The following is a 15,632-nucleotide window of genomic DNA, read 5'->3' as shown; positions in this document are numbered from 1 at the left end:
GGTTGAAGCGTGACCTCTCCTGAAGACTGAACTGCATGTGAACATCCCCCATAGGCCACATCATCATGGAAGGGCAAGGAAAAAACAAAAAGAAAGAAATGACTATTTTAGCCAATGGTCATTTGTCTCAAAGTCCCCACTAAATCCGAGCTACGTTCTGTTTAACAAAACTACTATCCAGTTATGTGATTAAATGGCCTTCAGGAAAGAGAGAGAAACCAACAATACCAAGGGGTATAAGATACTTTTAGTTTCATATAAACTAAAATTTCAGAGCAGGCTATATCTGACGACTCTAATCAGGTCAACAGATTCTCCCAGTTTGTTGTCCTCTGATCCACCCAACTGTGCTTCACTCAACACCATCTCGTTATTTTTGAATCATGGTATTTTCAAAAGTTTTAGCATTATTGTAATGGAGAAAAATAGCCAAACTTCCCATCGGCAACAATCCCAGTTTAGCAGAAAAAAGCACAGAAGCAGCTTTGTCAGTTGAGGGAAACACAGATTAAAGCACAGAACAATTACTTGGTGTTTGGGATTCATTCAAATTCCTGCTTCAGGTCTGCGACACTTTCAGGTCCCGCACTAACGAGTCTGCACGTAGGTATCACAATGTGATTCTAAATCAGAGAGCTGAGAATGTTGCATCACAAGACACTTTGGGAGGAGGAGCGGCAGAATGCAGGCAGGATAAACTCTATGGATATGTCTACACTGCTAAAAAAAGAAAGTGGCAGCGAACCTCAGATCCTAGGTCTCGACTCCAGCTCATGCTACAGCGCTAAAAGCCCCATCCCCAGGCTTCAGAGCCCAAGCTCCAGCCTCAGCTGTTTCCTTGGCTATTTTTAGATCTGTAGCATACGCCCATGCATGTAGACCCAGGAGGCTCTAAGACTTGCTGCTGCAGGAGTTTTTGGAGTGTAGACATATCCAATCTGTCTCCAAGGGGGAACTCAACACCTCTGACAATCACTCTGATGACCGTGGGGGACCATGATGCCCAGGGTTTGTCTAGGCTAGGAAAAGTGATGGAAGTTAAGTCAGATCAAGGAGCAACATGGTAGATAATGCTTGCCACTGTGGGCTATGGCTGCACTGCAAGAATAGTTATGTTTTACATCAGGATAGCTAACCTGAGCTAATTATCTCCATGGAAAATCCTAGTGGAGACACGGCCTAGGTAGATTATATCTCAGTGTAGCTAGTCAAAGTCACCCCTATCTCCCCACCCGGCGCTGATGGACATTCCTGGCAGGTGAGGGATACCATTCCCTCCACTACCAGGGCAAAAGAGCTGATAGAAGGGGCCCAGCGATTCACCCCAAAGGGTGAGCTGCAAAAGGCAAAAGTGGGGCAGCTGAGAGACTGCGGTAACACAACTGGTGAAAACAGCCTTAAAGATCTCTATGTGGGAATTAGCAAGAGTATCTTTGGCCAGCCCTAGTGAATGGGTCTACTGTCCTTTATGGATCCTCTGATGTCTAATAAGGTTTGAGCGGTCATTGAAGCTTTTCCCACACTTGGAGCATTTAAAGGGTCTGTCTCCTGTGTGGATTGTCTCATGTCTAATAAGGTCTGAGCTCCGAGTAAAGCTTTTCCCGCACTCACAGCATTCATAGGGTCGCTCTCCTGTATGGATTCTCCAGTGTGTAATAAGGCTGGAACTCACACTGAAGCTTTTCCCGCACTCTGAGCACCTGTAAGGTCTCTCCCCCATGTGGGTTCTCTGATGCGTAATAAGGTTTGAGCGGTCGTTGAAACTTTTCCCGCACTTGGAGCATTTAAAGGGTCTGTCTCCCGTGTGGATTGTCTCATGTCTAATAAGGTCTGAGCTCCGAGTGAAGCTCTTCCCGCACTCTGAGCATCTGTAGGGTCTCTCCCCCACGTGGGTTCTCTGATGCTGAGTAAGGTTTGAGCTGTCAGTGAAGCTTTTCCCACAGTCATGGCATTTAAAGGGTCTGTTTCCCGTGTGGATTCTCCAATGTTTAATAAGGTTTGAACGCTGATTGAAGCTTTTCCCACACTCTGAGCATTTATATGGTCTGTTTCCTGTGTGGATTCTCCAGTGTGTAATAAGGTTTGAGCGACTACTGAAGGTTTTCCCACACTCAGTGCAGGTGTTTTTTCTCTCTCCTGTGGGGATTCTCTGCTGGGCTGTGGTTTCCTGGAGGTCCTTGCCACTTCCCCGACAATCCCCTGGCTGATTTCCCTGCTGCCTCTCTGGCCAGTGCTGACTCTCATGACCTTTTCTCTGCTCACAACTCCCATGAACATTCCCTTCAAATCTTTCTGAAAACATCCCGGGTGGTCCCTCTTGCTCGTGATCTTTCTGCTGAGGATTCTCCTGCTTGTTCTTACTTACTGTCCCTTCACCTGCTGGGATAGGGAGAGAAAATCCAGGCATGAGTTATTCCAGGTGCTAGGCAGAAAGGAAACCTCAGATAGGGGGTGAGAAAAGGGGGAAACAAACTACAGTAATTGCTGGAGAGATGGAAATAAACAACCCAGAAGCTGAACCCCTCCCATCTTTCCCCAGAGAAGAGAGAGGAGACCCATTCCATGCGAACACTCAGGGGGAAGGGAGACTCAGGAGGGAGCTACTGCCCTGTGTCAGTGAGGATGGGTGGGAAGCTGTGACCTCCTTCATGAGGATGCATCACATGCTGTGGACAACCCTGATTAGAGTTCACAAGGGCTTTGTAGGGAATCCCAACTCTTTTCTTCAGACACCAAGAAGTTTTGAGTTAGTTTAACTGATTCTTACTCCTGCAGGCACCTCCCTGGATCTCTCTTTCCTCTGAGTCCTGGAGACCCCGGACCCATGGCTCTTCCCCTTGTTCCAGCTGGGAGACATCATCAGGTTTGGTAACTGGAAACCCTGCTCAAGGGAAAAGAAAACAAGGGAGAGGAGGTGAATTTGTGGGACATTTGTCACAAACAACGTGTTGTGGGTTTAATCTGAGCTCATTTTAGAGCAGTGAAATCCAGGTGCCCAAAGCTGCAGGACACTGCTAATGGGGGAATTTAACCACCTGCATCTCTGCTGGGAACACACACCGCCAGACACTTGTCATCAAGGGGATCCTAAAACACAGAGAAGGCAACTGTATGTCGCAGAAAGAGAAGACTGCAGACAGAGGAGAGGCCCTGGCTGCGCTTCTCACCAACAGAGGTGTCCAGTGACAACGAGAGGCCTCAGAAGATGGGGACCATTGTGCTGGCTGGGTCAGCACGCATGAAGAATGTCATCAACATCAAATGCAACAGCTCAAGGTTATTAGACTTCAAGAAATTGAATGTTGGGGAATTACGGACTCTATTGAGTTACGTGTAATGGGAGAGAGTATGAAAATCCCCCAGGGTGGGGGGAGGGCTGGGGAATTAGACACTTATTTGGGAGAAACAAACTGTAATTCTTCCGGAAGAGGAGAATGTGAGAAATAAAACTCAGGCCACATGACCTAAAGAGAGACCAGCTCAAAGATCCAAGGAGCCTGAAGGGAAGAGAGATTGTGGCTGCTGCAGACGGGGAGCAGGAAGTGAGATCCTCTGAGTCCCCAGAAGACTTGCTACCATCCTGTGACATCACCAAGGAAGTGCCCTTTATGTCAGAGAAGGGGTTGTCCCATGGCAGGGAGGAAATGCAGGAACGGTGTCCAGGGTTTCAGTGGGTAGGGACGAGGGGTGCAGGGGGAGGACAAGAATTATGACAATATAAAAATATGTAAAAGAACGTGAAAGTGGATTAAAAAAAATGGAGGCTCCAAAGCAACGGGGCCTGGGCAGGGATTCTGTGTTCATGGGTTGGGACTCCCCCAGCCCCAGATTCCCCCCAACCTGCCCTCCCTCCCTGGTGGCCATTAGTCTTATTCCTACACACACACACACCCCCCGCCTCCAGCCCTCCTCACATCCTGGGACCACAGCATCTGCTCCTTGTGTTGTCCTCCCCCGGTCCCAACCCCCTTCGCTTCCAGGTCCTCAACTGCTTTCCACCCCACCCTCCCACTATTCAAAGGCTTCCCCACTCCCACTTCCCAGGAGCTCATGCCCCACAAAAATTCCCTTTCCTCCCACCAGCACCACCACTGCCTGCAGTACATGCCCTCCCTTTGCTCACAGCACCACCAGCCTGCCAGGTCCTCAGAGCTCCTGTCCTAAATGCCTCCCATTGTCCAGCCCTCCTCGGCACCTCCAGACCACCTGCTCTATGGTAACCCCCTCCCCACAGTCCTCCCAGGAGCTCTTCGCCCCAAACCTTGCCCTCCCCAGTCTACCAGTGCCCAGCCCATTCCAGAACATCGAGTTCAGCAAAGTCCAAATCATGAAAACCAGCAAATTATGTTGTGAGTTATGGTACCTGCCCACATAGCCAAAATCTGCACTCGTTGAGTGACGGCCCCGTGAACCCATCACACATTCTGCCTTGGCCCTGTATGGACCAGGAGCTCCCTACACTTAGCCTGCCCCACAGGAGAGCACCATACCTACTCAGTGATACAAATCCTTCAGCCCCTTTAGAGCCCTGGTGTGCCCAGTACCATTTACTTCCCCTTCATTAAACCCACACCACACACATCTCCCCCCTAACTGCTGACCCACGCCATGGCAAGATGGCCCCTGTGCCCTGCTAGTTACAATGCAGTGCTGAAATCAGGCATGCTGGATCTCTCAAGGTCCACACAGACCTCTTTCCTCATATCCCACAGGTTAGGGAGAGGAGCTCTCCCCCCCACCCTCCCGAGAGCCACAGCTCCCCAGATCACCTCGTAGCACAATGACTGTTCTGCCGAGCTCCTCCAACACACACTTCCACCACTCAGTACTGCCACACTGGATGGAACTGTGAGACACTTGATACTATTATTACCAACATTTTAAAGTTGCAGTGAATCGTGCCAGATATGCTGTGTAAGGTGTCAGTGATTTTCAAAGTACAATAATCTTGTTTATATGTCTGCATCACCTTTGTATTGTGTTCTAGATCTGTATGGTACATCTGTATTTCAAAATTTGTGTTGTGTTTCTGGGTTTCACCCCCCAGACAGAATGGCATCAGAACTAAGCCTCCTTGATGGGCTATCAAAGGACATCAGCTGTACAATGAACCCATTAAAAAGGCCAGGGACTACACGTTATGAGTCAGCAAGACATGTAGGGGGAGGCCTATGGTCAGAGAACTCTAAGGCTTTTCCATGCCATATGTTGCGAAGTTTGTGTTTGGGACAAAGGAAGTACCAGCCAGATGACAAAAGGAATATAAAGGGCAGCTGCATCTTCTCCATTTTGTCTTCATTCCTGCTTCTTACCTCTGGAGTAACTATTCTACAAATGAAGCTCTGAACAAAGGACTGAATGACCCATCCAAGATGAGGATCTGTTCCAGAGGGACTTTCAAGCCAGCAACTCACCAATATTGCTCAGAACCTGATATATGCACTTTGAAGTCTCGTATGTATCTGACTGCTTTATCATTTAACAGCTCTCTTCTTGTTTTACAATAAACCTTTAGTTTTAGACACTAAAGGATTGGCTGGCGGCATGGTATTTTGGGTAAGATCCAAACTAATATTGACATGACAATGTGGCTGGCCCTTTGGGGTCAGAAGAACATTTTGCATAGTAAGCAGAGCCAGAGGACTGGAATGCAGTAAAGGGGGCTGTGTGATTTCTTTTTTTGCTTCTTGATAACCAGCGTGGGGAATCAGGAGCAGTTTGCGACTGGTTGGTGAGTCTAACTTCAGTGTGAACCACCAGTTTTGGGAGAATCTGCTCTTCTTTTTGCAGCCTGCCCTGACTTTGACATTTTCAGTGACAGCTGCCCCAGGCTCACCGGGTCACAAGTACAGCTACTCCTAATGCAATGAATGCAGCTGGAGTACAGACCAACAATAACAAAGGACCTGCCAGCTCCAGGGTGGAAGAGATGGGTTATGTGGACATTCACCTTAACTCTCCATTTCCTGGGCTGCAGAACTTTTCAGTTTTGCTGAACTCAGCATTCTGGAAGGGCAGGTGCTGTCACCAGGCCTCTGCATTAATGACAGTTTTTTCCATTTAATTTCTCCTTCAGCGTCTCTCTCCTGTCACCCTTTCTATCTCCTTCGCCCTCTCCCCTCCCTCTGGCTGGGCGACTGGGCCACCCTCTATTCCTGGGTTCCTTCACTTGCCTGCAAATGCTAACAGCAGCGAATGCCATTTTGGCTCCAAACTTTCTGCCTTGTCCCCATCTCTTCTAACCACTGTGCTGGTTTCAGGATCTCTGGCTGTGATAGGGACACAGCCGTGAAAGGGTTACTGTGCACAGCTGCAACCTGCCTGAATTCTGTCGGGTTTCAGAAGGAAAAGATTATGAAATGTGGGTTTTATTGGAATCAATAGTTCCCAGGGTCAGTCCACATGTGCTATAGTAGCTAGCTGCTCATCCAAACTTGGTCCATATACAATGTAGTGCTCTCTTCTTATTCATAGCAATAGGGATACAAAACCTGGTCCAGTGTTTCTCAACTGATGGGTCATGGCCCTCCGAGGGCTCAGGAAAGACAGGGGTGCATGAGAGCCAGGAAATAAAGAAAATCTTATTGCCCCAGGCCCTGCGCACTCTTATCCCTCAAGGTCAGGGATTCTCTGTCAGCCTCTTGAAACCAACACCGTGAAGGCTGAACACTCTTCCATAGATCTGTTCTTACTTTTAGAGTAAATGTAAGAAAGTTGCGAAAATTCCTTACCTCAGATAAAGAATCGCCAATGTGAAGTGTTAGAAACACTGATCTCCACTAGCGAAGCCCCCTCCTCTTTCAGGATGAGCCCCTATACAACTCAGTGCTCTCTTCCCTTCCACAGCCAGTCTGTACACAGTATAGCAGCCCCATGTCTCATTCAGGATCAGTCTAGACAAGGGATAGCTTGGTTCCTGTCCCTCATTCCTGAGACTCTACGGCCGCCCTGTGGCCTTTTTCAGTTGCTCATTAAAGCTGCAGATTGCCCCGCGGATGGATGTTTCAGCCTCGTCTCCCCATTTCACACCATTCAGGTTCTTGTTCCTTTCCTCAAAGGGAACTGCGCCTGTCAGCTCAGGATTCACTCTGACCCCCACCAGACATCACCGCAGGAGTAAACGGGGCAGTCACTGTTCCACCGCTTTCAGGTTTATCTCGGGCTGGAGGCAGCAATCCCCTGCCGCTAACACGGTTCTTGGTCTGAAACCTCCCCATGAGAGACAGAAACGTACCTGTGCTGTTCTCCAGCTCCAGTCGCAGAGTCTCTGGAGAAGGAGAGGATGGGAGAGGTGAGAATCCAGGCCCTCGTGTTCTTGGGCTTATTCCTATTGGTTTCTAACGTGCCTGCTTTTCATTCTGAGACGGTGACCCAGCGCGAGGCTGATCACTCAGGCAGAGCCAGCCCCACAGGGCTACTCGCATGGGGAAGGGCAACTCCCTGAGCTGGGGCTGTGAGACGGAGCCCAGGGTCAGCGACATCACTATAGCCCTGACTCCTCCCCAGGGCGAGGATCCCTCTCACTACAAGGGACGCTGCTGCCAAACTCCAATTCACCTTTGAATCCCAGCAGCACCTCCTGCAGGATGGCACTTTTCAGAGAGAAGTCGCTGAGTCTCTTCTCCAGCTCCGCAAACCCCAGCTCTGGCTTCTGAAACGGCCCATCCTCCCTGCTGAGGAAAGCAGGAAGGGTGAGAATGGGTCCGATCTCCAATCCCAGAAGCCCCCAAACTCCGGGAAACCTGCATCTGAGCTTTATCGTCTGAGACATCACCTGCCCACAGCTCTGTGCTCTCCATGGGCCCAGAGAGATGGGATGTGGGGAGCCACTGAGACACGGAATGGAGACAGGTTCTGGTGCCCTCTCTGGGACACGCTGGGCTGCTGAGCCACCCTCCACCCTGGGTTATTCCAGTAACAATGGACACCAGCATTGGGATTATGTGGAAAGGGAGGAGACAGAGATGAAAGAGTGGGCGTATCCCATGTGCTCACAGTGGCCACAGACAGAGCCCAGGTCTTCCCCAGCGATTAAACATGGACCATTTAATGCCAAAAGCCCTGAGAACTTCAGCTAAAGCAGTGACCCCAGAAGTGTCAGCCCCATTGGTGGAGAGCACTGTATCCCACTTTTTATCACTGTCCTTCGGCTAGGGCATAAACTGGGGACACCCATGCACAAAGATCAAGGTAGGAAATCTGCCCTTTTATATACTGTTATTTATAAAGTCACAACTTTTTTCACTCAGAGGGAAAACAGCCACTTCTGCTATTTCTACCCTGTTTCCCTGCCTTCCCCCCATCCTTGTCTTTGTGGGCTTGTCTAAAAGTCCCAGTGTAGCCATTGTAGTGTAGCCATTGTTTGTTGGCTCTCCTCCAACAAAAAACTCCCACCCCCAACGGCGGTGTTTGCATTCTCAGCAGGAGAGCGCTCCTGCCAAGAACGTGCTGTTCACACTAGCACTTGCCACACAAAACTTTGGTCTTTCTTTAACACCTCTGAAAGACAAAAGTTTTGTTGTTCTGTTGCCAGGGTAGACACAGCCTGTGTCTCTCTTTTGATCTTCCCTCCCTAGAGCAACTCCCTATTCCTACCTCTCAAGGGCTTCACTCCCATCCCCTCCGCTAAAGAGATCAGCAGTGGAATGTTTAATGTTGACCTTCAAGTGACATCATTTCAGCTGACACACCAATGAGATTCACATGGGCCAGGGGGGTTCACACATCTCTGAGCCAGGGTTTCAGGCTGTTTCACAGACTCAGGCCTGGTCTGCACTAGAATATTAGGTGGTCTTAACTACATTGCACAGGGGTGCAAAAAATCCACACCTCTGAGCAGTGCAGATAAGCCAACTTGGCTGCCCCGGTAGACAATGCTAAGTCGAACAAGGAAGTCTTCCATCAGCCTAGCTACTGCCTGTCGGGGAGGTGGATTACCTATGCCAATGGGACAACCCCTCCCGTCGCCATAGGGAGCGTCTACACTGAAACACTGCAGCAGTGCAGCTCCACCGTTTCATGTGTAGACAAGCCCTCAGGAAGGCAGCATTGCCTCCCTTTGCATTTCGGAAGGTTTCTTTGCAACCGTGAAGGCTAGAAGCCTATTTTAAAAAGACAGAAGCTGAGATTCTGCACACTGTGAACACGTGACGTGGCCACACAAATACCCCAGCCAGGCTGGGTCTGGCCCACAGGCCCCATGTTTGCCAGCCCTCATTAGCTGTCAGATAGTAAGAGACTCTTCTCCTTCCTGAGGCAGCCACTAAGGAAAGACGTGATCTCAGGCACTCAGCCCACGTGTCGCAGCGGGGGAAGCGCCGTCGGCAGTAGAATTCCAAGTCTAAACCATCGCTTTACAATCAAACGCGGAAAATGGAGCCCAGGACGTACCTGCTCTCAGTGCATCCTGCACCCTGCAGAGGGGGAGAAAGAAGAGGCTGTCAGTGGCCTGTCCCAGACTGGGGTGGCCTGCTGCTCTGCAGGGGAGTCACCACTGGAGCCCCGGGTATTTGGGGAATTTCAGACACTTGGGTTTACGTTCAGAGAACAGCTGACAGCTCCCTCCCCCACAGCTGGGACATCTGCCCCCAGCAACCCCAGGAGGCCCTGCTAGGAGGTCACCATTGGGGAAAGCCACTCCCCAGGCACTTTACAGGAAGAGAATATTCCCCCTAGTGCTGAGAGCTCCCCCCAGTCCCCTCACACCACTGAACCCACTAGCCTGGGACGACATGGGACCTTGGGCCTGGTGGGGGGAGGGTGGGCTGGGAAGTTCACCCTCAAAGTGCAAACGCAGACAGACATTTATAGGGCAGGAGAGACGGTCTTGGGGTTACAGCACCCAGTACTCCCAGGTCCCGTCCCTGGCTCTGCCCCAGACTCACTGTGTGACTGTGGGCAGGACTGTGCTCCGTCCTGTGCCTCACTTTCCCCTTTGTACAATAGGGATAATGTCCCTGACCCCCCCTTGTGAGGTGCATTGGGGTCTAGGGCTGAGAAGCAGCGTGTTACCACTGCCATAAGCCAGTCTGACCTGTGGGGATTGGCTCCTCGGCTGCTGCTGCCCCTTCCCTCCGAGCAGGGAAATCTCCCCGGACGGTCTGGAGACACCTTCATCCCTTCTCTTGACAATGGCTCTAGCTAGCTCTTCCAGCTGGGACAGCAAGAGCTGCTCCTGCTCCTCCAGAAACCCTCGCAGCTCCTTCCACTCCGCAACGATCTTCTGACGCTCGGCTTCAGTCTGTTTCTGCAACCCAGGGAGGGGGCAGCTCGGTAACAGGGGAGAATCAGAACTGTGCCACCCAGCAGATGGGGGAGTTATTTACCAGAACACAGGGTTGATGCGGCGGGTGACGGGAGTTCAGTTAGGCCAGGAAGGGTGGAGGAAGAAGGGTGGGGTGAGCTGTCTATGGCTAACAGGAGGGGCTTTTCTCCCAAAACCTCACCAAATTGCACTCAACCAAACTGTTCTTCATCTGCCCGCCCACATTTCCTCTCCCCCATGTCCCTAGGCTCTAGAAAGGAACCCTGGTCACTATAATATCTGAGCAGCCCTTGGGCAGGGACTCTCCAGGCCACAGACTGACACTCTCCTGCCCAGCAGCCTCTTGGACCCTAAACACATCATGTTGCTCCCACATATGACCCTGCCCTCTCCCTGGGCTCCAGTGGGGATGTTCTCCTGCCTGAGGCTGGCTGGATGGGCCCTGTGTTTGCGGTGTCATAGAATCATAGAAGATTAGGGTTGGAAGAAACCTCACAAGGTCATCTAGTCGAACCCCCTGCTCAAAGCAGGACCATTCCCAACTAAATCATTCCAGCCAGGGCTCTGTCAAGCTGGGCCTTAACAACGTCTAAGGATGGAGATTCCACCACCTCCCTAGGTAACCCATTCCAGTGCTTCACCACCCTCTAGTGAAATAGTTTTTCCTAATATCCAACCTAGACCTCTCCCACTGCAACTTGAGACCATTCTGTCATTTGTCACCACTGAGAACAGCCGAGCTCCATTCTGTTTGGAACCCCCCCTTCAGGAATTGCTATCAAATCCCCCCTCACTCTTCTCTTCTGAAGACTAAATAACCCCAGTTCCCCCAGCCTCTCTTATAAGTCATGTGTCCCAGACCCCTAATAATTTGCACTGCCCTCCGCTGGACTCTCTCCAATTTGTCCACATCCTTTCAGTAGTGGGGGGCCCAAATCTGAACACAATACTCCAGATGTGGCCTCGCTGAATAGAGGGGAATAACCACTTCCCTCCAGCTGTTGGCAATGCTCCTACTAATGCAGCCCAATATGCCATTGGCCTTCTTGACTCATAGCCAGCTTCTTGTCCACTGTTATCCCCAGGTCCTTTTCTGCCAGTCGGTCCCCAGCCTGTAGAAGTCCATGGGATTCTTCCATCTTAAGTGCAGGACTCTGCACTTGTCCTTGTTGAACCTCATCAGCTGTCACTCAGGGCACTCTGGTCCCAGGCAAACCTGAGGGGAAAGGGGCTCTGGGCACCTACCAGCAGCTCCGCGCTTTGCCACTCCTCCTCGGCTTTTCGCAGACAGGCCAGATGCTCTCCTGGTGCCTCCTGCAAGAAGTGGGGAGGGGGGTGTTACAAACTGCTCCAAAGGCCTCACAGCTTCCAGATTTCAGGACCCAAACCTGCCCTGTACGTGCCTGTGCAGAGCCCCTGGGACTCCGACTTTCTTGCCAGATACAGTTCAGCCTCAGCAAGGAAGATCTCATGGGGGCAGTGGAAGCGGGACCAGGTTTTCCAAGGAAGACACAGGACACCCTAGTGAAGTGCCGGGTGCAGCCCAAACCTCAGCCCCAAACATTCCCCAGCCCCACCCACATCCCAAACAACCAACTTCAGACGTTCCCCCAACTTCCCCAGCTCCATCCCCAACATACCCAAAGTGCTGGATCTGAACATGAACCCCCTCAAACCAAATATCCCCCCAAACCACCACCCCAGCTCTGACCCCGGCACACACACTGGCCCACCCCCAGGCCCAGCTTTAAACCTGCCCCCCATCTACAGCCCCCTCACACCAACACATCCCAAAGTCTGGCTCTGACTCCCGCACTGACACACCCCAGAGCCCAGCTCCAAGCAACCCCCTGATCCCATCAGAAAGGCCACACGGAGTCAGACCAGTGGTTCCCCACCCCCATCTTGGACAGCGGCCGGTGTCAGACTTCGGAGGGAAGGACCAGAACCGGGTGATTAGCGCGAGATCCACCCCCCTGTCCCGCAGCCCCAGCTGCGGGTGGAGTTTGGGGACACCCGGAGTTGGGGGCGGGGGGGAAGGAGAGTGTGTCCCGGTCTATCCTGGCTAAGAGCCGTTCACCAGCCGGGTCCGCGCCCCCTGCTCCCGGTGTGGACACTCCCTGGTCTCCGTCCCGGCATCGGGGCTTGTCTGGCTCGTTCCCCGTCCCGTCCCCTAGCCCCAGACACCCCGTTACTGCCCCAGCTGCGGGGAGCGTGGGGCAGATCTGACCCCAGGGCCCCCCCAACAGATGCCAGATCTGCCCCCAGAGCCCCCCCAGTGACCCCAGATCTGTCCCCAGAGCCCCCCCAGCGACTCCGGATCTGTCCCCAGAGCCCCCCAGTAACCCCGGATCTGTCCCCAGAGCCCCCCCAGCGACTCCGGATCTGTCCCCAGAGCCCCCCCGCGACCCCGGATCTGTCCCCAGAGCCCCCCCAGTAACCCCGGATCTGTCCCCAGAGCCCCCCCAGCGACTCCGGATCTGCCCCCAGAGCCCCCTCCAAGAGATGCCAGATCTGCCCCCCCGCGACCCCGGATCTGCCCCCAGAGGCCCCGCCCGCGACCCCGGATCTGCCCCGAGAGACCCCGGCCCACCTCGCTGCCCCGCGGCCGGCGGGGCCGGAGCAGGCGCCGCGCTGGGCCCCCGGCCCCGGCCATGGCTCCCCGGCGGAACAAAGGGCTGCGGGGGGGGCGGGGGCGGCGGCTCAGCCTCGGATTGGCCCGGCGGCGGGTGGGGCCCGCGCAGGGGGGTTCGTGACGCTCGGTGACTCCAGCTCCCGAGGGAGGAGCCGGGAGCCCAGGCTCGGCGCGGCGGGGCGAGCTCGGGGGTCTCGCCCCGCAGCGGGGCCGGGTCCAGCGGGGCCAAGTCCCTGCGCTGCAGCCCGGCCGGGGGAAGGGGCCGCGGGCCGGGCCGGGGAGAGCGGCTGGTGCTGGGAGGACAGAGCAGGGACCGGGCAGCGGTTACACGCTGGCTTGGCGGCGGCTGCTGCGTCTCTGTGTCTGTCTCTGGCCGTCAGTGCCCCGCGCAGGGATAAACGACAGCGAAGCTGCTGCTCTCAGCTCCAGCCCGGATGGTCGGTGAGAAACAGAAGAATGTTTCTTTCCTTGCAAAGCACAGAGTCATAGATCCCAAGGCCAGAAAGGGCCACTGTGATCATCTGACTTCCTGCGTCGCACAGGCTGGAGAAATTCCCAAAAATAATTCCTAGCGATCTGTTAGAAAAACAGCCAATACTGGTATAAAAATGGTCAGCAACAGAGAATTCACCACCGTCCTTGGTAAATTGTTCCAATGGTTATTCATAGAATCCTAGAATCTCAGGGTTGGAAGGGACCTCAGGAGGTCATCTAGTCCAACCCCCTGCTCAAAGCAGGACCAACCCCAACTAAATCATCCCAGCCAGGGCTTTGTCAAGCCTGACCTTAAAACCTCTAAGGAAGGAGATTCCACCACCTCCCTAGGTAACACATTCCAGTGTTTCACCACCCTCCTAGTGAAAAAGTTTTTCCTAATAATCACCCTAATTGTTAGCAACGTGCACCTTATTCCAGTCTGGATTTGTCTAGCTTCGTCTTCCAGCCATTAGATCTCTGCTACATCAAAGAGCCCATTATTCAGTATTTGTTCCCCATATAGATACTTATAAACTGTGATCAAATCACCCCTTGACCTTACCTTTGTTCGTCTAAGTAGGTTGAGCTCTCTGTGTCTATCACTACAAGGCATGTTTTCTAATCCTTTATTCATTCTCGTGGTTCTTCTCTGAGCCCTCTCCAATTTATCAACATCCTTCTTGAATTGTGGGCACCAGAACTGGACACAGGATTCCAGCAGCGATTGCACCATTGTCAAATACAGAGATTAAATAACCTCTCTGCTCCCACTCAAGATTCCCCTGTTTATGTCGCCCAGGATCACATTAGCTCTTTTGGCCACAGCATCATGTTGGAAGCCCATGTTCAGCGGATTGTCCACCAGGACCCCCAAATCTTTTTCAGAGTCGTTGCTTCCCGGGATAGAATCCTGCATCCACCAGTGATTTGTCCTCCTCATTATTTACCACTCCTCCAATTTTTGTGTCATCTGCAAACTTTATCAGTAAAAGTTTTATGTTTTCTTCCAGGTCATTGATAAAATGTTAAATAGCATAGGCCTAAGGCCAAGAACCAATCCCTGCAGGACCCCACAGAAACTGGCCAATGATTCTTTGTTTACAGTTACATTGTGAGACCTCTCAGTCAGCCAATTTTCAATCCGTTCAATGTGTGCCTCGTTAATTTTATATTGTTCTAGTTTTTTAATCAAAATGTTGAGCGGCACCAAGTCAAACAATTTGCAGAAGTCTAAGTGTATTGCATCAATGCTATTAGCTTTATCAAACTTGAAATCTCATAAAAATATACCAAGTTATTCTGACAGGATCTATTTCCATAAATCCATATTGATTTGCATTAGTTACATTACCCTCCTTTAATTCATTATTAATTCAGTCCAAGATCAGCCACTCCATTTTCTTGCCCAGGATCGACGTTAGATTGCAAGCCTGTAATTACCTGGGTCGTCTCGTTTATTATTTTTAAAAATTGGCACAACGTTAGCTTTCTTCTAGTCTTCTGGGACTTACCCCGTGCTGGAAGACTTATTGAAAATCAATGTTAATGGTCCTGCGAGCTGCTTTTAAAACTCTTGGATACAAGTTATCTGGACCTTAGAAAAATAAATCATAAAAATGTCTAACTTCAGTAGTTTCTGTTTAAGTCCTCCAGAGATACTGGTAGAATGGAAATAGTGTTATTACCATATGATGAGACTACAACTACAGAACAGAAATATTTATTGAATACTTCTGCCATTTCTGCATTGCTATTCATAATTCTACCATCTCCATACAGTAATAGACCAATAACATTGTCAGGGGATTCTTCTTCCAATTTTATTTTAAAAATCCTTCTTATTGTGCTCAACTCTGCTGGCCATAAATTTCTCCTTGTGTCTGTTTCCCTTATCCATTTTATACCTTTCCTAAATTCTGATTTATATTATTTACTATTAATTTCTCCTTCTTCCATTTGTTATATATTTTTAAAAGTTTTTTAAAGCAGCCTTCACTTTCCCTCTAAACCAGGTCATTTTTTTAACCAGCAAGGCCTTCTTCCTCAATTATGGGATTGTGGCGTTTGCAGTATCTGAAATGATTCTGTGACACTGTGTGCCTCAAAGTAAGCACCCTGGAACCTGCATATTCACTGCTGTCATATAATTATGATACATTTTGTATAAAGAAAAGGAGTACTTGTGGCACCTTAGAGACTAACAAAAATCTAAGGTGCCACAAGTACTCCTTTTCTTTTTGCGAATACAGACTAACA

General features: G+C 51.1%; 1 protein-coding gene across 10 annotated transcripts; it reads right to left on the bottom strand.

The window, feature by feature from the left end:
- Window positions 1-671: 671 nt before the first annotated feature.
- Window positions 672-12,957, bottom strand: LOC119849088 (zinc finger protein OZF-like). Of its 10 annotated transcripts, none has more exons than XM_038385750.2 (8): window positions 12,858-12,956; window positions 11,510-11,578; window positions 10,034-10,246; window positions 9,391-9,413; window positions 7,558-7,673; window positions 7,235-7,267; window positions 2,768-2,881; window positions 672-2,376 (listed from the first exon to the last, which is right to left on the bottom strand). In XM_038385750.2, exons 1-8 carry the CDS (start codon window positions 12,918-12,920, stop codon window positions 1,457-1,459), a joined length of 1,551 nt encoding a protein of 516 aa, XP_038241678.1. In that variant the 5' UTR covers window positions 12,921-12,956; the 3' UTR covers window positions 672-1,456. The 10 variants fall into 10 exon arrangements, with proteins under 10 accessions (XP_038241678.1, XP_043359194.1, XP_038241674.1 ...); XM_043503259.1 differs by having other exon boundaries at window positions 7,558-7,670; XM_038385746.2 differs by having other exon boundaries at window positions 672-2,379; window positions 12,858-12,955.
- Between the last annotated feature and the right edge of the window lie 2,675 nt (window positions 12,958-15,632).

Source organism: Dermochelys coriacea, chromosome 27, assembly GCF_009764565.3.
Source record: "Dermochelys coriacea isolate rDerCor1 chromosome 27, rDerCor1.pri.v4, whole genome shotgun sequence".
Classification (NCBI taxonomy): domain Eukaryota; kingdom Metazoa; phylum Chordata; order Testudines; family Dermochelyidae; genus Dermochelys; species Dermochelys coriacea.
Note: the sequence above shows the minus strand (reverse complement) of the source record. Positions and strands in the feature narration are given on the sequence as shown.